This window comes from Podarcis gaigeae (genome assembly GCF_964106915.1).
Source record: "Podarcis gaigeae genome assembly, chromosome: 17".
Lineage (NCBI taxonomy): Eukaryota > Metazoa > Chordata > Lepidosauria > Squamata > Lacertidae > Podarcis > Podarcis gaigeae.
The window spans coordinates 37,974,460-37,997,218 of record NC_139694.1 but is presented as its reverse complement, the minus strand read 5'-3'; the positions used below and the strand labels follow the sequence as shown (position 1 = coordinate 37,997,218).

The following is a 22,759-nucleotide window of genomic DNA, read 5'->3' as shown; positions in this document are numbered from 1 at the left end:
TAGAGCCCAGACCCATGTGAACCATGAAACTTGAATTTTGTTTTAACCTGCACAGCTTAACTCTGGTTACAGACTTCCATCTCATCTGCTTTTTTCTACTGCTCAGTGTCATTTTTTCAAGAATTTAGAGTTAAGCAAGGAAATGAAGAATTGCTGTTTTAGGGAGCCGACTGTTGGAATTGATCAGATTATTCAAACTTTACCCAGTCTCCCTGTGTGTCACCAAGATCTTAAAGCAGATAAGTGCAGGGTTTAGCATAATACGGCCCTTAATATGTATCTAGAAGTATGGCACATATTTGGGCATAATGCATTTACCTCTCATCTACCTTGGGCTAATACCTTTTGGCCCAGTTAGTTTACGACCCTTTCCTCTTGAAGCAGAAACCCTGTTTGCCAAAATAATATGGGGACAGGAGCAGTACTTGCAGGGGAGAAATGGTGAAGAGTTCTTAGGCCTTCTCTGCAATTCTGCCCTCAGGGAGCCTCTTTTTACAGTAAGAGTGCTGGTTTTTATTCTCCCTTTAGCACAGTGCTTCTGCCATACTGGAGCAATGATCATTAAAAGGCTCTAGAATAAATCTCTAATTGACTCTTGTGGAGCAGGGACATGAAGAAGAGCCTCACATGAGGATTGCAGGGTCTGGGTCAGTTCATATATGGATAAACCTTTTGGGCAGATACTGTGAAATTTACATATTGAAGAATTTAGAGGGCACCACTTATTTCCTGTTGAGCTGCAGAGCCAACTCAAGTAGAATGAAAACATTGTTTACAATATTTAGAAAGGTGGGAAATTCTAAACAGAAGAGGATTCAAACTAGGATCTTTTAAAAAGGATATCCACACAGGTCTCACTCCCAGCTGCCAATTGCAGAATTCTCCACATCTGGGCAAGTGTGGTAGAAGTACGCAGGAATCACTGTAAATGCAATCAGAACATTTAAATAAAACTGGTCACATCTACACCATACATTTAAAGCACATGGCTTCCCTGAAAGAATCCTGAGAAGTTTAAGGGTGCTGGAAATTGTCTCTGAAGGGTATAGTTTCCAGGCACAGAGAAGGTTGAAGTTTTCATTGCAGTACTCTGAAAAGTACATTCTATTTTTTGGGTGTTTTTTTTATGAAGGTAAGATAACACATCTTGCAGGGTTCAAATCCCTTTTCTGCTGGGATGTCTGTACCTTTAAAAGACAAAAATTCAACAGACTTGAGATGCGCAGGGAAGGATTTAACTTGTTTAATTTCTACACCATGTAGTAAGTTTTGAGGGCACAGGATTTGCAAGTCTTCTTTCCTATAGTACTCTGGAAGAACTGGAAGCATCATATTGCCTTCCCCACACCCCAAAAAGCTTGCCCCAAGTTGTGTTTTTATTATTGATTTTCATTGATTTTTATATTTGTCACTTCCATCTTTGCAAGAAAAGCGATTAACAGATATGTGTGACAAATCTGAAGGGCATAAAATAACTGCAGCTAGTGTGGACAAAGATGCAATAAAGGGATGCTTTGTTTTCCCCTGCAAACTACAAAAGAAAACGGGGCTTTCTGCCGGCTGACTGCCTAAACCAGCCTTTCCCAACCTTGGGGAGGGAGGATGTTCCAGCTGTTGTTGGACTCCAACTTCTCTCACCCCTAGCCAGCAGGACCACTGATCAGGGATGATGGGGGGGAGGAGGACAATGGGGGAAAAGACTATACAGGCTACGATCTTATACACCTGGGATAAGCCTCACTGAGTTCAATGGGGCTTACTTCTGAGCAGATGTATTTACAGTCTCGCACTGCACGCCTTTGTCTCAAGCGCGTTCCTCCGATACAAGGGATCAATAACCCACGTTTGTTTCCGTCCGCTCGGCGGCGGCCCTCTAGGGGGCGCTGACTCCGCCTCGTCGCCAATCGCGGAAGCGGAAATGGGTCCTGCGCACTGACTCCTCCCTGAGGGAGTTTCCGGAAGACGCTTCATCGCGACAGGGCTTCCACCATAGTGATGCCGCGGGCCAGAGCGGAACTTAGCCAATAGCGGGCGGCTCCGGTTTTTTCCCCTGCCGGAAGTTCCGCTCGCGAGCGACGTAGGTAAGGCAGCTGGTGGGATCTGCGGCTGGAGAAAGGAGAGGCGAAATCAGCGGGTGCTCCTTCTCCTGACCAGGCAAGGCCGCAGAGCTTCCTCACACCGGGCCCGTCCATTTGCGCGCCCCTGTTTCCCCGGCCGGACCCGAGGCCCTCAGCCGTCCGGGTTCTTCTCCCTCGTCTGCTCCTGCTCGCCGGGCAGCAGCCTTTGAGGGGCCGAGCTGGGGGGTTCTGTGGTAGAGCCGGCCCCGCACGCCCTCACAAGCCCCGACACAAGCCCGCTTGGAAGGATTCTGGCTAATGAGGCCGGGAAATCTCTTTAGGGACGCTGCGAGCCCGCAGGCGCAACATCCCGGCCGGTTAGTGCGGGCAGCGCCTGCACTTTGGAACTCCCTGCCGATTGATCAAGCAGGCGCCTTCGCTGCGCTCTCTTCGGCGCCTGCTTAGAAACATTCCCTAACCCTGCCCAGATGGTTAGAAGATTGAAGGAGTATCATATTGTAGACAGTAGCATCTAGTCCAGCCTCCTGTGCAGCTGTCACAGACGGGGATCGAACCTGCAATCTTGGCGTTATCAGCTCCAGGCTCTAACCAACTGAGCTATCCATGGAATCTTAAGAGTTAGGAGGGACCATCATCTAGTCCAGGCACATTCAACAGGTAGATTGTGATCTACCGGTAGATCACTGAACGTCTCTGGTAGATCACTGGTTACCCCAAAGAAGCTCAACAACTTTGGCTCCCCTAAAAAAGCTCAACAACTTTGACTTGAACCCAAAAAAGGGGGTAGATCACTGCCAGTTTTTAACTCTGTGAGTAGATCGCTGTCTCTTGGGAGTTGGCCACCCCTGATTCTATTCCAACCCCCTGCAATGCAGGAATCTCAGCTAAAGCATCCATGAGAGAGGGCTAACCAACCTCTGTTTAAAAACCTTCAAGGAAGGAGAGCCAGGCTAAAGTAGTTTTAATCTCTTGGTATTTCAACTTAATGTAGGTTTTAAAGTAATGTTGTAATTTTTTCTTAATTTTATTGTTTTGTCTTCCTGTAAACCGCTTTGAGGTTGTTGCTGTTTTGTTTTTGTTTTATAAGCAAGCGGTGTATAAATCTTATGAAATGAATAAATAATAAATAAATAGTCAAGAGCAGACATCATGGAGCCGGATGGGCCAATGGTTGCCTATTATAAAGCTGCTGCTTCATACATTCATGTCTATGTGGGGATTTTTATTTTTGCCTCACAGGTCCATCTACAGCCATGGCGCAATACAAAGGAGCTGCCAGCGAAGCTGGCCGGGCACTCCAGCTGATGAAGAAGAGAGAGAGGCAGCGGGAACATATGGAACAGATGAGGCAACGGATTGCTGAGGTGAAAGGAAGCAGAAGGTCCTAAGGGGCAAGATGAGGGAAGTGGTATTTGGTTGCTGAGAGAGGTATTACCATGAGGGTGTGGTGCAGAAGCATTGGAGGACTCTGAATGCAGGGAATGGGAAAGAAGGCAGCAGCATGGAATTGTCTGTTCTTTGTTGCCAGGTTGTCAGGAAGAGCCAGTGCAAAATACAGAAAGGTGTTTTCAAAATGATCATAGAATTTTGTAGAGTTGGAAGGGACCACGAGAGTCATCTAAAAAGTTGCAATGCTTTTCATATGTGATGCTTTTCAAATTTTACCTTTAAGCCATTTTTCTGCAATCTGTAGTATTCATACAGTATAAGAAACCAAAGTGAGGCATTTTAAAATCAAGCAGATGTTCTAATAAATATTTAACAGCGTATTCAAATTATGGTTGCAGGTAATACAACACTGTAGTCCATGGTGAAGCTGAGAATGCTGAGTAAAAATACTTTAAACCAACGTATCTATCTTTTGGCAATAGTTGTGGATAATAGTTTCCTCATGATTCCTTCCCCCCACTACATTTCAGTTGGCCCTTGGCATAGTTTTTTTGTTTTTTCTTTAACTTCGCTGCTCTCTTCCATTATAGAGTTGAAGGGGTACTATGGGTCAGTTCAATCCCTGCCCTAAGCAACCTTAAATATTATTCCTTGCAAACCTCTCTAGGAAGATTTCACAACTTGTTGTTTTACCATAGGGATGGAGAACCTCTGTTCTTCCAAATGTTGACCTTCAGCTCCCATCAGCCTAGCTAGCATAGCCAATGATCAAAGATGACAGGAGTCATAGTCCAAAAGCAACTGGAGAGTCACAGGTTCCCCATCTCTCTATCACCAGATTTCTCTTAGAGGTTTTTATTCTTCTGGCTTGATGTATTCTGTATATTCTCGTCTCCTTTTCAATCACTTGTCCACCCCACCTCTTGTAAGTTCTGGCTACCAGATAAAAAAATTCCTGTGTGGTTGTATCCCTTTTTGTGAATATTCGTTTTCTGCATGACTATGGTTTGCAGTTTTCTTCTGTTATTACTGTCAGAAATTGCCCATCTTCCTCAACCTATCTGTCACATAACTTATCTTTCCAAAATACTTTTCTAACTGTCTCTGAGTATAGTGAAGTACGTTCCCTCCACCCCACCTCTTTTAAAACCTGGACTTTGTTATCCTTTCTCTTTCATTTTATTTGATTAATCACATCTTTCATGTTAGGATCATCACCATCACATTGTCTGTTAGTATTGCTCTGTCGAAGTGAACTAAGATTTAAATGAATTGAGATTCTTACCATTCTATTAACCTGCTGAAAGAGAAAAAAATAATCTCAAATGCATGTAAAGTCCCTTGCATAGTTAAATAGGTTCTGTCTCCAACAAATATGGTAATTGCAGCAAATGTAGAAAAATTATAGGTGCTCAGAAATGTGCCTCAAAACATGAAATATTTCCAGTCCTGAGTTAGTTCCTTATTATATTGAACAGGTGTGGGAAGCGCTGGGGCCTACAGATGTCAGTGAACTGCAATTTCCATCAGTATGACAAATGGTAGTTGTAGTTCAGCATTTGGGGGGCCAAACACCTGATCTTGAATATTGGTTCGCTGCTTTGCAACTTGAACACCAAGCAGATGCCTTTGAAATCTCCCTAGCCAGTAGGGCATAACACAGCTGCTTCTACCTACTCCAGTCTTGGCATCTCCCTCCCTCTACCTGCTGTCACAAGCAAGAATCCCAAGTGTGTCATACCTGAGGGGGGCGGTGGATGACAGGACCAGTGAGGGAGCAGACACAACTTCCTTTTCTTCTGCTTTATTAGGAGATTCAAAGTTTTGTATGAAGTATCTGGGCTGCAGCACTGTTTTTTTTCTGTAGTGTTAAGCTCACCAAACAGAAAGGTGTTTCACTAGAAACAGGAGAGCTTAGATTGTGCAGTGTGTATTTAGTGCCAGAGAACAATTTAATTCTTTATTAGAGAATTCCTCATTCAACGGCTCTGATGGATTTTGCGGGTCTCTAAGCAGACATTCACAGTGTTATCTTTTTTCCTTCATCCAGATACATTCACAGGTATTGCCATTCCTTTCATCTTGGACCTGGGTGACCGTATACTTTTTCTGCAATGCATTGAGTTTATAGACTACTTTCCCCCTTTCCCTGTGTTTTTATAACAAGCTATACCCCCTGAATAATAATGACACTTCAGTCTTGAGAGCTTTCCCCAACAAGTCTTGCCAACAGTACCACTGCTTCTGACAATGTTTAGCTCACCTTGCTTGCTTCCCCTGGGTTCCCTCTTAGTATACAAAAATGCTGTGTGCTTGAAAGTCTCAAATGAGCTCTCTTCTTGCCTTGGACCTTCCTGTGCTTCTGCAGGGCACTTGTTCCTTCCAAAAATGATTACAGATCCTTGGACTTTGTTCTCTGGGCTCACATCTCCCAACCATTTAGACCAGCCTTCCCAGTGTGGTACTTTTCAGATGTTTTGAATTACAGTTGCCGTCACTCTTGACCATTGGCCATGCTGGCTGGGACAGGTGGGAGCTGGAGTTCAAAACATCTGGGGGATACCAGAGGGTGGGTGTGCTGTAGATCACTTATTGGATTGACAAGGCAATGGCAATGTTGATAAAACAAATACGGTTTGGGGTGTTGGCCCTTTCTTGTGGAGCCTGACTTCTCAGCCTTGAAGACATGGAATTCCTCCTGGCAGCACTGCCTGTGAAGCAAAACATTTTGGTTGAGGACCTTTCCATGCCCAACTTGACTTCTTTCCTTGGTGAAAAGGATTTTCCTCTTTTTCTTTACTTTTTTCAATCAAAATCAGTAGAACATGTACATAATCTGTCCCAAGTCTTTGGATTAAGGTAGGCTATGAATCTAAAATAGTTGGGATACAGAGTGTGAGTGCTTATCTTAACCAAGGGCAGGATGAGATGAGAACACTAAGGGCATGTGAGGTTTTCCTATGGCTGCCCTGACCCCAAACAGCACATGGGTTGATGTCCCCTAATCTGTGTTCCTCCTCCTCTTGGGGTAGTTGTACATCTTTGTAGATTTAGTCTAAGAAGGTGGGCTGGAAGTAGTAACTGGAATATCGCTGAGTCTCTAGCTTCTTGCGGCAGCAAACTTGATCTCCTCTTTCCCATGGCAGGAGAACATCATGAAGTCAAACATTGACAAGAAATTCTCAGCTCACTATGATGCAGTGGAAGCTGAGCTGAAATCCAGCACTGTTGGTGAGTGTGGGAAGGGAGCCCAGTGCTGGGGAATGAGGCTGTGGGGTCCTAGTCTCCATTCTTTGACTTGAATGGATGAATAGACTCTACTTCCCTGCACAGAGCTGGGTAATCATCACATGGGAGGCCTGATTCCCAGCACATTTTCTTCTGATAGGTCTGGTGACCCTCAACGACATGAAGGCCAAGCAAGAGGCTCTCGTAAAGGAGCGGGAGAAGCAGCTGGCAAAGAAGGAGCAGTCCAAAGAGCTGCAGCTGTGAGTTGTGGGTGTTCTGGGTAGACTGGGATGGGCAATATTTTTTCTCTCCTTCATGAATGTTCCCCTGTACTATAGGGTGGTGTATAAGATCTGGAGTACCATAATGGTTAAGACTGTAGAGTTGGATGGGCCATGGAGGTCATCTGGTCCTAGCCCTTGGCACAATGTACCTTCAGCATCCCTGGTGGGTGGCTATTCAGATGTAGGCTGTGCAGTGAGAGCACCCCATTTTAAACTATAGAACACTAAGACATGCAGTCAGTCATGTTCAGGAGAGGCAGAACAAGGTGCTTCTTCATGCATTGCGTAATTTTGAAATTCACTAAGCCTTTGTGAATTAAAAAAAGGGATAAATCTGTTGTCTGTTAATTAGCCTGTCCACTAACCGAATGAAACTTCTGTGTCCAGAGGCATTATATCTGCACAAAATTGAGAAAAAAACTGGAGCTAAACCAAGGAAGAATATTGCCTTCATGCCTTTCTTGTGAGCTTCCCAAGGCAACCGCTGGCTACGGTTGGAAGCAAGGGTGTTGGGCTGTGTGGGTGCTTGATCTGATCCATCAGGGCCTTGAGCAAGCCACTATTTTCTCTCAGCCTTGGTGACTCCTCCTGCAGTACAGGCAGCACAATACTGGCCAAACGTACAAGGTTGTTGTGAAGATTACTGCAGTAATGCTTGTGAAACACTTCGAGCATTGTTAAGCACAGGTATTGCCTGAAGGCTTATGATGCAGCCACTCACTGGGTCTGGGTCTGATCTGGATGGGAGGCTGCCTGACAACCCCATGAAAGTTGCTTTAAGTTCCAAGATAAAAGAAAGGCAGAATATAAATAATCCTAAATAAATAAGGACATGTTGTTATTCACTTCCCTCTAGTGTAGCAGCTTTGTGACTCTTAAGTTCCCTTCCTGCCCATCTCCCTAATCTGAGAAGTATGACCAGTCTGGGGATACTCTTAACATCAACCCCTCTTTCTTCTTCAGGTCACTTGCTGTTTTTCAACTCTCTGCTTTCCTCCACCATCTTTGGAATGCTTTGTTTCCCCCTCCCCATGAGGGGAGATGCCCTGTGAAGCTGATGTTGGCTTGTTCCTCACAGGAAGCTGGAGCGCATGCGGGAGCGGGAACGCAAGCAGGAGCAGAAGCGCAAGATCTCAAGCTTGTCCTTCACCCTGGATGAGGAGGAGGAGGAAGATGATGGCATCGAGGAGGAAGAGGAAGAGGCAGAGCTGGAGCGGGAAGGTGAGGACTGGAAGGCTGGGTGCTCCCAGGTGGAGAGGGAAGCTCAGGTGGGCCTGGATAGTGGTGATGCTGGAAGCAAGGTGGGGCTGTGAAGGGATGGCTGTGAAGTTTCAAGGGCAGCTCCTCACTCTTGTCTGATTGCACCACCTCCCTCAGAGCTGGCCCCCAAGAAGAAGAAACTTGGGAAGAACCCAGATGTGGACACCAGCTTCCTGCCTGACCGTGACCGTGAGGTACGCTGCTTATCTGCCTTCTGTGGCGCCCACCCACCTCCATCCTCAAGTGCCCTGGAGGGGTCCCCAGTGCCCCTTGCCAGCTGTATCTTGCAAGGCACTTTGCTCCCATCTTTCCCTCTGTGGGTTGCTCCTTTCTGCACTAAGGCAGGAGCGAGGATCCTGTGGCCTCTCCTGAAGTTACTGGACTGACTCCAGCTCCCATCTTCCCTGATCCACTGGCCATGTTGGCTGGAGGCTGATGGGAGTTGGAGTCCAAAAACATCGGGAAGGTGCTGGGTTTTCCCAGCCCCACCAAGGCATCACCGTGACAGCCTTTGCCCTCCCCTCCTCCGGTTTCCAGGAGGAAGAAAATCGACTGCGAGAAGAACTTCGCCAGGAATGGGAAGCCAAACAAGAGAAAATAAAGAGTGAGTGACGGAATGTGGTGTCGGTGGCCTGGCCTTGACCACTGGTTATCAGAGCCTGTCATGTGGTCATAGCAGGGGAGCGGTATTGTTTACAGGAAGATGCTGGAGGTTTTCATATTTCTTCTGATGAGAGAGGTTTTTATTCTGCCCTTCTCATGACTCCTCTGTGATTTTCCTCCCCCACCAGGTGAAGAAATAGAAATCACCTTCAGCTACTGGGATGGCTCTGGGCACCGCCGGACTGTCAAGGTGAGCTTTGCTCCATGCGACATTGGGCTCAGTTCTTAGCTTTGGAAAAGGAGTTGGTGGTTTAGCGTGTGGGGTGGTAAGAGCCCAGATGGTTGGCTTTTTCCATTCAGTGCACCAGCGGTGGGGAACCTTTTTTGCCCTCATGACAAATCTGACTAGGGCTGGGGGCACCTGCCTGTCAGCTAACATCCCAAATGGGAACAGGGCACACAACCAATACAGGATTAAACCGTGTCCTCCTGCCCATCAGCTGCTGTCAACAGTGATGTCAGCTGATGGGCGGGTGAGCATGGTTTGGGGAAATTGGACCCCCTGGCAGGCAAAGGCTGGCACACAGGCTGGAGGATCCTCACCACTGCAGAGCACGGACCCACAGTGGAGGACCACCTATGGACTGATAATGTTGTTCTTAGCTCTCTACCCCATGAATTAAAAGCTACTTGACCAAAATATCCACATCTTTAGTTTACTAATCTACCAATTAAGGCCTGAAGCCATTAATCTTATAGGTAAAATAATCCCCTCTCATTCATATTCACACACACACACAGTGGAGTGACGGAGTGTGAGAGAGGGTGTGCACCAGTGTGCTGTAGTGTTTAGAGCCTCATTGTATGTACTTGGTTAAAATCCCCACTCAGCCATGAAGCTTACTTGCTGAGTGACTTTGAACCAGTCCCTCTCTCAGCCTAGCTGTACCGGATTGTGGAGAGGATAAAAGCATAGAGAACCACATGTGCTGGCTTGAGCTCCTTGAAGGAATAATAGGATGTAAATGCCCCCTCCCCCCACACACAGACACATACTAGCCGTGTGTGTATCCTTTGAGGATTCTGCAGGTTATATTTTTGGGCTGGGGCATGTAAATGAGGGAGATCCATTCCAGACTGACTTTCATTTCCCCGCAGTGCAGATGAAGAAGGGCAACACCATCCAGCAGTTCCTGCAAAAGGCCCTGGAGATCTTGCGTAAGGACTTCAGTGAACTCCGGTAAAGGACTTGGCAGAGTTGAGGTAGCTCACCCAGGGTGGCGGGAATGGTACGGCCAAAGCGTTAGAGAGAGATCACAGAGTCCAAGTCATCGTGGTCTAGTAGAGAGTGTAAGATCTGGCCGTGGTGTATTTGAGTTGAGTCCCTAACTCTTGGCCTTAGATCTTCATCTGTAAAATGATGATAATCCATTAATATGCAAAGTCACAGTAGGAGCTGACAGCACAGACTTTGTAATGCAGCCAGCATACACACATACACAAACACAGAGCAAGCAGAGTGCAGGAGAAAAGTAGATGCTTATCTGGAGCATGTTTCAGTCAGAGTTACTGGCTGCTGAGGGTATGAGGCTTATTGGGCAGGGGAAGATGTTGGGTTTACACTTTGAGTATGTCTCTCCTTCGCTCCCCTTGCAGGTCAGCTGGCGTGGAGCAACTTATGTACATCAAGGAGGATCTGATCATCCCACATGTGAGTGGATGGCCCTGGGCCAGCCTGTTCTGCTTTTCAGCACCCCGCCCCCTTTATGCATGGGGCGAAGGCATCCAAATTGTACCTAATTCATCCTTGTCCTAGTGATCTAAAAGCAAGAAGATCTGAACTTCCTTACTTAGACTTTCCAGAGCATTAGAGGGGTGTGTGAAGCAGGATTCTCCCTCCCTCCCGTCCGCAACAAAAGTTCAAACAAAACTAGGAGAAAACACTTGACTTGTTGTGCACAGGGACTGCCAGTGCTTGCTTTTAGGGAAATCCACTTCCTGCTTTGAGAAATATTTAAAGAGACCCCAACTTGGATTTGATATCCCGCTTTATCACTACCCGAAGGAGTCTCAAAGCGGCTAACATTCTCCTTTCCCTTCCCCCCCCATAACAAACACTCTGTGGGGTGAGTGGGGCTGAGGGACTTCAGAGAAGTGTGACTGGCCCAAGGTCACTCAGCAGCTGCATGTGGAGGAGCGGAGACGCAAACCCGGTTCCCCAGATTACGAGTCTACCACTCTTAACCACTACACCACACTGGCTCTCAACTTCCATCTCCCCTAGTAGTCCCATGGGATCTTCCTTTGACTCAATCAGCACGTGAAGCGGGATGGTTAAGCCAGATTCAATTAAATCCCCCCTGGAAAGAAGTGGAATAGCTCTAGGTCTGTCTGAGTGGGGTGGCACCCCATTCTTCTTCAAACACTGAAACAAACCCCAGTTAAAACTTTCTTTTTGTGGGGGACACTGCCCTTTGTTTCCGACCCAGTTCCCATCTGCCACAAATAAAGTAAGTCCATAGGCTGCGTTCCTCTGTGTGGGCTGGGAATATTTTTGAGACATCCCTTCCTGAACCCATTTCTTCCTGCCTGTCTAGCACCACAGCTTCTATGACTTCATCGTCACCAAGGCCCGGGGGAAAAGCGGTGAGTTTTTTCTGCCCTTCCTCCATTCTGAGTCTACCTGGGGAAGTAATGCGGGGGGCGGGTTCTGTTCTAGTTACTGTGGCACAGACACAGTGGTGGTCAGAGTCAGATTGGGCTGCAGTTGCATGTTGGCAGAGAGAAGGTTGCTTGGGCTAAGAGAAAAGGCAAAGGGGCATAAACATAGAAGCAATGGGCAAATCGCAGTGAGACTGTCCCCTGTGACATGGCGACAATCAAAGGGGTAGCGACTGAAGCATTGGTGGAAAGGGAGAGGCTGAAAAGAGGATGCAGACTTTCCTGTGGGTTATAAAAGTACTTGGCTGAGGTTGAAGGTTCAAGGGAGGGGTTTGGGCTGTGGGGGTAGGAGTGATAAGCTCCAGTATGAGCCGTTTCTCTCTCCCTTGGGGGGCTCCCAATCCAGGGCCGCTCTTCAATTTTGATGTACACGATGATGTTCGGCTTCTGAGTGATGCAACGGTGGAAAAAGATGAGGTGAGGAGGAGGAGGAGGGAACCTGGTCCATGGTCTTTACAGGCCTCCCAATTGAGAAATCCTTCCACCTGACATAAGAGCCAGCATGGTTGTCTCTTACCGCAGGCACTCGGCTTCCTGCACAGCAGCCCACCCCACCCCTCCTTCCTTTCCCCAGCCCAGCCCCCTCCAGATGCTGATGGTCTTCCAGCTCCCAGCATCCTCCCATGCCTGCTGGGGCTGATGGGAGCTATTTATTTCATAGCATTTATGCACTGCTTGGTTGCAAAAAAACAGTCAAAGCAGTATACAAAAGATAAAACAGTAAAATCAGAAGAAATTCACTGCCATACTTTAAAACAAACACAACGTAAAATACTAAGACAGATTTAATTTACCTCAGCTTCCTAAATATCACGGTTGGCTTGCCTAAACAGGGATGCTTTTAGCAAGCTCTGAAAAGAACACAGTGAAGGCGCCTGCTTAGTCTCAATAGGCAGGGAGTTCCAAAGTGTAGCCACTGCCATGCTGAATGATCAAGTTCTGTATTAGGTGGCACCTATAGTAGTGCCGGGGACGCAGGTGGCACTGTGGGTTAAAGCCTCAGCACCTAGGACTTGCCGATCGAAAGGTCGGCGGTTCGAATCCCTGTGGCGGGGTGCGCTCCCGCTGCTCGGTCCCAGCGCCTGCCCACCTAGCAGTTCGAAAGCACCCCTAAGTGCAAGTAGATAAATAGGGACCGCTTACCAGCGGGAAGGTAAACGGCGTTTCCGTGTGCGGCTCTGGCTCGCCAGAGCAGCGATGTCACGCTGGCCACGTGACCCGGAAGTGTCTCCGGACAGCGCTGGCCCCTGGCCTCTTAAGTGAGATGGGCGCACAACCCCAGAGTCTGTCAAGACTGGCCCGTACGGGCAGGGGTACCTTTACCTTTTACCTATAGTAGTGCCAGGGACGTGGGTGGCGCTGTGGATTAAACCACTAAGCTTAGGACTTGCCGATCAGAAGGTTGGCGGTTTGAATCCCCGCGACGGGGTGAGCTCCCGTTGCTCAGTCCCTGCTCCTGCCCACCTAGCAGTTCGAAAGCACGTCAAAGTACAAGTAGATAAATAGGTACCGCTCCGGCGGGAAGGTAAACAGCGTTTCCATGCGCTGCTCTGGTTTGCCAGAAGCGGCTTAGTCCTGCTGGCCACATGACCCGGAAGTGGAAGCCGGCTCCCTCGGCTAATAAAGCGAGATGAGCGCTGCAACCCCAGAGTCGGCCACGACTGGACCTAATGGTCAGGGGTCCCTTTCCCTCTATAGTAGTACCAATTCTGCTGATGGATGTATTCTGGTGGGCTCATGCGAGGACAGGCTATCTTGTAGGTAAACTGGTCCAAAGCCAAGGGAAATCCTGCTGCTCCTTCTGGATCAGGTGCAAGGGAAGCACCGCACAGCGTACATTTCACTCCAGAAAACATGGACAACACTTGACTGGGGAATGGCTGATGCAAAGAACCCCTTCGCACCAGCTCTGCCGTCTGCATTGGGGAAGGAGGGGACCTGCTCAAGCAATCCTTGTCTTCAGATAAAGCTTCCACCCCCTTTCTGAGCTGGTTGGGCTTTTCTGACCATAGTCCCCCCCCCCCCAATTCCCCTCTTGTCCGCCATCTCCAGTCCCACGCCGGCAAAGTGGTGCTTCGCAGCTGGTATGAAAAGAACAAGCATATTTTCCCTGCGAGCCGGTGGGAGCCCTACGACCCCGAGAAGAAGTGGGACAAGTACACGGTAGGGAGTGGGGGGAGCTGGGGGAAGGGGTGTGATAAGGATGGGGGAGCTCTGAAGGAAGGAGCGTTCAGCAGGGGAGAGGCGTCTCAAATACTGGGAGTGTCAAATGACTTGCCTTGTGAATTTATGGCAGTATGAGTATATCCCTGTGAAATTATATTGGGCTTTTTTCAGAGTACTCTAAATGCTATGTCTGTGATGTCTTGCCCTGTAAGGTAGGCCAAGATTGATCAGTATCCCTATTACTAATGGATCATTGAGAGATAATGGCTTGCATAGACCTTTGCAGCAAGTTTATATAGCTGAGGTCAGATTTGAACTGGGACTGTTCTAGCTCATGACCCCATTCCCTTAACAATGACAGTACTCAACAGTCTGTCTTCACATATTCTCCCTTGCTGGAACTCTCTTGCCAAGGAATTATTGATGGTGCTCTCTATCTTCTGCTTCATCTTCTCTGTCTAACTGAACCTGTGAGGTTTTGCTTGATGATGGTGGTGACAACCACAACAATAACAACTTTTATTATTTCTATTCTGCCTAATTGACTGGGTTGCCCCAGCCACTCTGGAAGGCTCTAAAAAGTCACCTGTTTGACATCTTTTGGGAGGGCAGGAAGGCTCTCTGCCTGGTTCTCTGTAACCCCACTTCTCGCAGTGAGGGAACTACCAGAAAGCCAGTGTCCGGGCTGGACAATGGAGGTGGAGGCACTCTTTCAGATATATTGGGCTGAAGCTGTTTAGGGCTTTAAAGGTCAGCACCAACACCTTGAATTGTGCTTGGAAATGTACGGGAAGTCAGTGTAGATCCTTTAGGACCAGTCTTCTATGGTCACAGCAGCCACTCCCAGTCACCACTTTAGCTGCCACATTCTCGATTAGTTGTAGTTTTCTGAGCAATTGCTTTGTGGTTGTAGACGTTTTAAACTCACCATTCCTTGAGGCATTTTGGCAGCAGTCTTTTATAGCTGTGAAGTGGTTTTTGTTGGGCCTGGGCTGTTTATTGTGTTTTAATAATCGTAAGTCACCTCAAGTTTTCAAGAAGCAGGAGGGGAGAATGTTTCAGTGCCTTTAGAGCAGAGATGGGAACCTGTGGACCTTAAGAAGTTGTTGTTGAAACTCCCCTAAGCCCCAGTCAGTAAATGGTCAGGGATAATGGGAATTGGGAGTCCACCAACATCTGAAGGGCCCACAGGTTCACCAGCTGCAATGTTGTGTGTAATGCGTAGATTGGCCTAGTGTCCTCCATTCGAATTGCTCACTCCTTCATTTCAGAATCTTGAGCACCCTGTGCTGCAGTTATTTAGCACATCTGCAAAGCGATCAGGTTTGATCACCCCATTGTGCGAACCGCCCTGAGATTGTCAGATGAAGGGCAGTATGTAAATTTAATTAACAAACAAGCAAATAATTTAAAAGGAGAATATAGCATGGAAAGTACTAAGATAACATCAAGAAGGGATGAGAAACAACATTAATTTGCCTGTACCCAAAGAATAGAGGAGACTGAGAGCCAATTGGTGCTGTTTAACATCCTCTTTTTTGTGTGTGGCTGTGATATCTGCGTCAAAGATTATTAAAATTCAAGCTCCTCCTCTTGCAGATTCATCCAATTGATGACTCGTACACAATCTGTTTCCTGCCATGTTGCTTTCCCAGCAGCTAGCAGAAACGATGATTCTTAACCCACAAGGCCATGGCCTTGTCCTTTGCATCATCAAATTTCCTCACTCGTGGTTTATCACTGTGGTCTGTTAGGTCATTAGCATTATTCCGTTGTAAATGAACGAGGCACTGCTGTTCTGTAGTCACCCTAAGCGCAAAGAGATGCCACTGTGGTACCTGACCTAGCTATGGAGTGGTGCCCCAGTTCATGTGGTTTTTACAAGCGGTGCCCAGTGCTTCCTGGCAAAACTTCTACAGCATGGTACTGGAACAACTCCCACCCTCTTCTTCCTTCTCACAGATCCGCTGAGGGACAGATGAAGCTGCTGATCCTCTATTGGTGTGATACGTGGCTGCATTCCTGACGCTGCTGCAGCATCTCTCCTTTATCCCACTCCAGCCCTCCAACCTCTGCAGCTGCACCTTCACCCATAACTGTATCAGCCTTTGGTGAAATAAACTTTGCCTCACCTAAACATGAAGTGTTGTGTTGTACCACTTGTGGCCAAGGGCTGCCAAATCTGCTGGATCAAAACTTCATTTGAGCCATGGGATAGTGCTGGAATCTGCTTTCAGACTCTGGGTGGGTTCTAATGCAGGCCTGATCGGTTGATTTCTCATTTTCTCTAACAAGTGTTTCATGCTACTTACTGCTAAGATGCAAAATAAGTAACAAAAGATGCTAGCCTGAAAATATATTGCCTCACCCTCATCAGAGTTGTATTGATCTGTTTTTAATTCAACAAGGGGAAGGGGAGAAAAATATTAAATTAATTTAGATTAAAGATTTAATAATAATAATAATAATAATAATAATAATAATAATAATAATAATAATAATAAATTAAAGAGGAAAGAAAGAAGAAAGCTACAATAATAGTATACAAAAAATACTAATAACAGTTAAAGGGACATATTGACATAGAAAAAGGAAGGCGTGGGGGCAGAACAAACTCCTTTCTAATTTATAATAGTTTCCATTCCTAGTTACCTGCAAACAGTTCTTGTTCACCCCAGACAACCATGCAAGCACCAGTGTTCAAGCCTTACTGAAGCTGTATCTTCTTTATATATTCAATCTGTGTTAAAGGCACAAGGGGTCATTTACTTGCTTCACTCTGAACCCACTTTTTGACTCTGCACTCCCCACCCGCCACCCAACCTGGCTGCCAGCACTACAAAATCACACTTAAAACCCACATCCAAATCTCAGAACTGGATTTCTCTAAGGTTTTCCTTTCAAGAGGGTGGAATGTGTTCCATAATTCTCACATAACTGCAATTCCAGGGTGCAAGACAAACTTACAACAAAAAGGATTGATGGAAGTGTAATAAACACAACACATGTAACACCCATCTTTACAAGTCGGAGGGTGATTTTGAATATCAAGCTGCACCTTGACTAAGTATAGCTATCTTCCCTCATTTCTGTTCTTTTTGACCTGGAATCCTAACAGTCACTAAAGAATTGCCATTAGTGTTTCCTCACTTTTCCTGGTTACCATGTTGCTTCCAGACAATGACAACTTCCAAAATAGGTTATTTATATTTATGCTGCACCAAGAGAGTAGTTGGTGGTGATTATGAAGCATCTTCACACTGATTGGCTGAGCTGCAGCAATGTCACAGAGAGGAGAGACAGACAGAAGGGTCCCTGTCATGGACTAAACTGCAGGAAAGGGGGAAAGCGACTGAGAGGGGGAAGAGAGAGAGAATGGGCATAGAGGAGAGCTTCATATGGCCAGGAGGTGCAGAGCTAAAGAATTATGGCTCTTACAATAACACTTGCCAGCTTGGCCAATGATCTGGAGTGATCAGACTTGTAGTCCACCTACAACTCAGGCCACAAGTTAGCAAGCTGTAGTAAAGGATTCTATATGGACACGAACAGGAACTCTCTCATCTGTTTGCTGTGTTAATTACGTGGCTGCTGTTTCTCTGTCTTTGGGCTGATTGGCTTACATAATGCATAATGGCTTGACAAGAGTCTGACTCTGAAGATTTAACCGGTGCATTCTGAGCAAATAACTAGTTTACCCAAATCATGGTTCACAGTGAAAGAGTTGGATTCACAGGTGTTGCCTTCTTCCTCATAAAGAGCTGGGGTTAGAGTTCATGGCCCTCCAGCGTCAGGTATTTTATTCCCAACTTAGGATGGTACAAAGTCGCTTAAAACAACGTGACTGGTGAAACTTGGATTACTAGAATGCGCTGCAATGGGCACCAGGGGGTGCTGTAATCCCATTAGAGGCACAGCTCAACCCATTTTCAAGGCTTTTATATACAGGAGGGAAATGGGGTCCCTGTATAGTGAGGTATGTGTGCTTTTCACTAAGGCAGTACCACTGCTGCACACAACATCCAAAGGGAGAAAAAATCCCCAATGCAAATATAAGAATGCCTCCTCTGAAAGAGAAGGGAGGTAGCTTGGGGGCAATTCTGGATCCTTTGTTGTCGCTTGAGGCCGTGGCACCGAGTGCCTTCCATCAGTTTCAGCTGGTGGCCCAATTGAATCCCTATCTGGACAGGGATAGACTTCCATCTATGTTCCTGTAACTAGGTTAGATTACTGTACTGCAACACATCGTGCATGGGGCTCTCTGAAGATGGTTCAGAAACTTCAGCTAGTGCGAAATGTGGCAGTCAGGTTGCTCACCAGGGCAAGATGGTTTGAGAATATTGCACCGATCCTGGTGCGACTGCACTGGCTGCCAAAGAGTTTCTTGGCCCAATTCAAAGTGCTGATTTTGATCTATAAAGCCTTAAGTGGCTCAGGACTGCAATGCCTCAAGGACCGCTATCCCCATATGAACCGAGTCTGTGTTCATCATCTGAGGCCCGTCTTCATGTGTCTCCCCCATGGGAGGTCTGGAGGGTGGCAACGTGAGAATGGGGCCTTTTCTGCAGTGGCTCCCTGTCTGTGAAATGCTCTCTCCACAGAGGTTTGCCTGGCGCCTTCATTAGATACCTTTAGATGCCAAGCGAAATAGTTCCTCTTCAGCCAGGCCTTTGGTTGATTAGCATTCTCTGGCTTTTAAAATGTATTGGAGAGGGTTATTGGTTTGTTTTTGTTTCATTATGTATTGTGTATTCTCATTTTGTATTTCTATGTTGTGAACCGCCCTGGCATCTTCGGATGAAGGGCAGTACAGTACAGTGGAACCTCGGGTTACAGATGCTTCAGGTTACAGACTCCACTAACCCAGAAATAGTACCTCGGGTTAAGAACTTTGCTTCAGGATGAGAACAGAAAACGCACACCAGCAGCGCAGCGTCAGCGGGAGGCCCCATTAGCTAAAGTGGTGCTTCAGGTTAAGAACAGTTTCAGGTTAAGAATGGACCTCCAGAACGAATTAAGTTCTTAACGAGAGGTACTACTGTATCCAAATTTTAATGATGATGATTATGATGTCTTCGTCTACACCAGACTCCTTTTATTTTAAAACAATCAAAGACATCGCAAAAACACAACCGAGGGACTTCCAAATCTGGGGCAATTTCAGCAACATCTCTTTTTATATTTTGCTGGAGTTTGTGCATCCTCCCCCCAAGCTGGGTTTGAACTGTGTCTTACAGGGTTTTGTGTGCAGTGCAGATGTGCAGGCTATGCATGCTTAACACAGAGATTGTGCGTAAATACCTTTGGCACACAGGTAAGTTCTCACTTGCCAATAGAAACACCTGTGAACACCCCATATACATGTCATGATGACCTCCATATTTTCTGCCGGCACTCTTGCAAATACAGAACCCTTACCCCTCCACACACAATGTTTGTGGGTGCACACGATTGTGTAGAGACACATCTTGTATTTAAACTATGTTCTAGCACTGATATACATTCACATTAACGTGGCATGAACTATGAGAAGGCAACATGCGGTAAGCCTCAGTAGGTCAAAATGTCCTGAACTGGAAATGTCCTTAGCATGCTTCATCAGCAGTAAATCCCACTAAGTTAAATAGGGCTTCCATCTGGGAACACGTGGCATCATAGCCACCATTCTACTATGCATGTCCACTCAGTAGTAAGCAGTATTGTATTCAGGGATCAGGATCTGGTGACCCTCTGGTGTTGCTGGTCTACAGTCCCCAACATCTTTGGCTATGGGCTATGCTGGTTGGGGCTAATGGGAACTGAAGTCCAGCAACCTTTGGAGGGCCATAGGTTGCCCATCCTTGTACTAACATGTGTAGGATCACACCCTTAAAGGGGATCGGCAAGTTTACTGAGCTGTCTGAGGTTTCTAGGCACCAGAGGGTCTTCCTAGGATATCAACGCCACATTGGGAGTGTGGGATAGATTGGAGGGAAACCTTGGCTTCCAGGGCCTGACATTTCACAGTTCTCTCTATTTTGAATTTATTCGCCTTTCCAATTGAGGGCTCAGGGGCAAATTGCTTTGGAAATGGGTTGTGAGAGATAAGGCAAAACAATGAAAAAATGACCGGAGTGGAGCAATCTCAGAAAATAGGCAGTAGGCAAATAGATAGAAATGTCACAGATTGATGTTTCTTATGAAGTGGACTCCAGGCCATAAGTGGTTTTCTCGGGTGGGGGTGGGGAGGGGATCTTAATCCTTAAAACACCACAAGAATCTTGGCTGCTTTTGTTGCAATGGATCAACAGGACTACCCTTCTGGAAGCTGTTAGCCTTGTTGCAGTCTATCCGGTTCACCATTTCTCTAAGCTCAAGTTACTAAGCAGGAAAAGGAGATGGGGAACTTGTGGCCCTCCAGACACTGCTAGACTCCATCTCCCATCAGCTGCAGTCAGCATGGCCAATGGCCAGGAATGATGGGAGCTGGAGTACAACATCATCTGGGCTAGAGAATCACAGTTTCCTCATTTTTGTCTCACTCCATTTGAGGTAGTTATATAACAGTGGTTCACATACGTTAAAGGTATGGCTCATTACCACAATAACCTTTTGGATTATCAAGATTAGAATAAAAATGTATCCATGGGAGCAAGATCTGAGGAAACGAATTGCCCTAGTCACTTGTGCCTTATTTGAGGGAACGGTTCCTTATTTCCTATTAACATTTAGCAACTGTTTCTTGAAATAAGGAACTGGTGGCAAGCCTAGAACAAGCAACAACATCTGGAATACTGCCACAAATGTTAACACCTAAATGTAGCACTATAAAGAAAGGATGTAGAAAGTTTTGAACAGCTGTAACCTGTTAAAAAAAAAGAAGAAGATTTATATTGGTGGAAAAGTGACAATGTAATGTAGGGAAACAACAACAACAACAACAGTCACAAACTCTCTATAGAGCCAAACTGCTGCTTTTGAAAGACCAGAACAGAGTCTCTTTCTCTGAGAGATGCTGGCCTACAACTCCATCCTCCCTGGCCTTTGGTCGTGCTGGTGTGGGCTGAGGGGAATCCAGTTGCATCCGAAAAGGGCCACAGATTCCCCATCTCTGTTTTAGGCCTTAGTTCTCAGTGAAAAAGTAAACCTGTGTCAGAGCTATACCGCATCAGGAAGCAATTAGGAGCTCACATGACTGAATGCTCCTAATAATCATTATTATTATCAACCTTGTGCATGAAAAAGAAACAATAGTAGATGTGCCGCTGCTTCTGAGGGATCTGAAATAAAACTACCACGATCCGAGCAGGATTTTAGAGGTTTGGTGCAGCCATGTAGTTGTGGAGTACTTTCCTTACCAGGAAAGACTATGTTTTGTTTTGTTTTTGTTTTTATATTGTACTTTTGTGCTTCAAGTAAAGGGGAATATACAAATTTAATAAATAAACAAAATATTGTGGGGTGTGTTTTAGAAGAAATATGTGAAGCGGGTGAGGGTTGAGGAAGGGGTGTGCAGAAATAATTCAGGGTGAAAGGTTCCTGCACGGCAGGGGGTTGGACTAGATGACCCTTATGGTCCCTTCCAAATCAGCAATTCTCTGTTTCTTTGATTCTGTGAACCTTTAATATCAGAAGGGCGAAGCCTAGGCTAGAGTCCCCTATGTGCCTTCCATCAATGGAGCCCACCTGAAGTCTCAAGAGGTACAGCCCAGATCCACGTCTACCATCTCGGAGAGCATTAGGCCTCTGAGAAAGGACCTTCTACCTCGGCTATTAATTGCAGTGAAATTTCAGCTGGGAGCAATATGTACGACGGAAAAAACAGGTCTCCATCTATTGATAGTTGGTTTGGAATGAGTTGAAACCTTTTGATCTTGGACAAAATTGCTTCTTAAACCAGGAACATAGCAAGCAATCCTAGATTAAACCACTGTTTTGAGAGAGAGTTCCCATTTTTGTGGTACATGAAGGATAAAGCAAACTTTCAGGGGGGAGAAACAAGCCAATTTATGGAGCAATTCATTCTAAGTGTAGGTGGGTGGGAATTGCTACTCTGCTATTGTGTGCCTATTTCCGGAAGAGCCAGAAGCATTTGCTTTCTACACATACATTTGCGAATCCCAAGAATCTTGTCATGCAAGAAACCCCTTTTCTCCAGCTGCTCAGGGCTCCATTCTGATTTTTCTCTATTCTTTTGTTTCATCTAAACTTATTTTAGATCAACTAACTTATATAACCAAATCTTGCATAAGGCAATAATTTTTTTAAATCTTATACAGCACTTACTCGTTTTCCACCTACCCTGAGTGCTTAACGCCTAAAATATCTGCCTTGCTCCGGATCTGTGTGGGTGGACTGTAGCCATCAAACAAACAAAAAGAGGATGAGGGGCGCACTCTGAATATGTTCAGAGGCACTCTCCTGTCACCACAGCTGCCAACTTCAATGTATTGGGGGGGGGGGCAAGTAAGCTCCGCCCTATATAATTGATCACATGACACAGTGTTATGTACTGAGTTGAATAGGATCCAAAATGCAGCAGTCTGATTGGTCTGCAGGAGCCACCCAATCAAGGTGGAAGTGAATCCGCAACGTGATTGGCCTACAGGAGGATCCCAGAATTGGCCAATCACGTGGGGACTATTGTGTAAATAATGTATATAAAGCAGAAACTTTGGGGGAACTTCCATTTCTAGCTACTATGAGCTGAATAAAGAGCATGAAATCCACACTCGACTCACAGTATATTTCACACGGTACACATTATTTGTATGGCAATGTCCATCAACTTTGGGTGGGGGGCCCAAAATATTTTGTTGGGGGGCCAAAGGGATCTCGGCCCCTGGGAGTTGGCCTTGTGCGTTCTTAGGCTGAGCCACACAGACACCTCGCACTGAAATCCGGTTCTGCTTCGAATGAAGTCTGGCTCCTCCACTCCCGCCCCGTCCGTCTCCCTGATGCGAGACTTCCCCCCCGGAGCCCTCCGCTTGCCCGGCCGCCTTGCCCGCCCAGCCCACGTGGACGCGGCCCTTGCCAGGCTCGGTAGCTGCG

General features: G+C 46.4%; 1 protein-coding gene and 1 long non-coding RNA gene across 3 annotated transcripts; one reads left to right on the top strand and one right to left on the bottom strand.

Moving 5' to 3' along the window:
* Positions 1 to 755: 755 nt before the first annotated feature.
* LOC310835336 lies at positions 756 to 1,885 on the bottom strand. The gene is made up of 2 exons (XR_014559566.1): positions 1,761 to 1,885; positions 756 to 922 (listed from the first exon to the last, which is right to left on the bottom strand). It is a non-coding gene; the product is annotated as an uncharacterized lncRNA (long non-coding RNA).
* Positions 1,886 to 2,013: 128 nt separating this feature from the next.
* FAM50A (family with sequence similarity 50 member A) lies at positions 2,014 to 15,866 on the top strand. Of its 2 annotated transcripts, none has more exons than XM_083719623.1 (14): positions 2,014 to 2,154; positions 3,318 to 3,442; positions 6,614 to 6,698; positions 6,856 to 6,955; positions 8,058 to 8,200; positions 8,357 to 8,433; positions 8,777 to 8,843; positions 9,031 to 9,092; positions 10,006 to 10,082; positions 10,499 to 10,553; positions 11,440 to 11,488; positions 11,910 to 11,980; positions 13,616 to 13,726; positions 15,692 to 15,866. In XM_083719623.1, exons 2-14 carry the CDS (start codon positions 3,332 to 3,334, stop codon positions 15,698 to 15,700), a joined length of 1,017 nt encoding a protein of 338 aa, XP_083575749.1. In that variant the 5' UTR covers positions 2,014 to 2,154; positions 3,318 to 3,331; the 3' UTR covers positions 15,701 to 15,866. The 2 variants fall into 2 exon arrangements, with proteins under 2 accessions (XP_083575749.1, XP_083575750.1); XM_083719624.1 differs by having other exon boundaries at positions 2,018 to 2,081.
* Positions 15,867 to 22,759: the final 6,893 nt, after the last annotated feature.

Coding starts and splice junctions, on each gene's coding strand:
- FAM50A (XM_083719623.1), top strand. CDS start 3,332: ATGGCGCAATACAAAGGAGCTGCCAGCGAAGCTGGCCGGGCACTCCAG. Junction 9,093..10,005: donor GGCACCGCCGGACTGTCAAG/GTGAGCTTTGCT, acceptor CCCGCAGTGCAG/ATGAAGAAGGGCAACACCAT. Junction 11,489..11,909: donor CAAGGCCCGGGGGAAAAGCG/GTGAGTTTTTTC, acceptor CTCCCAATCCAG/GGCCGCTCTTCAATTTTGAT.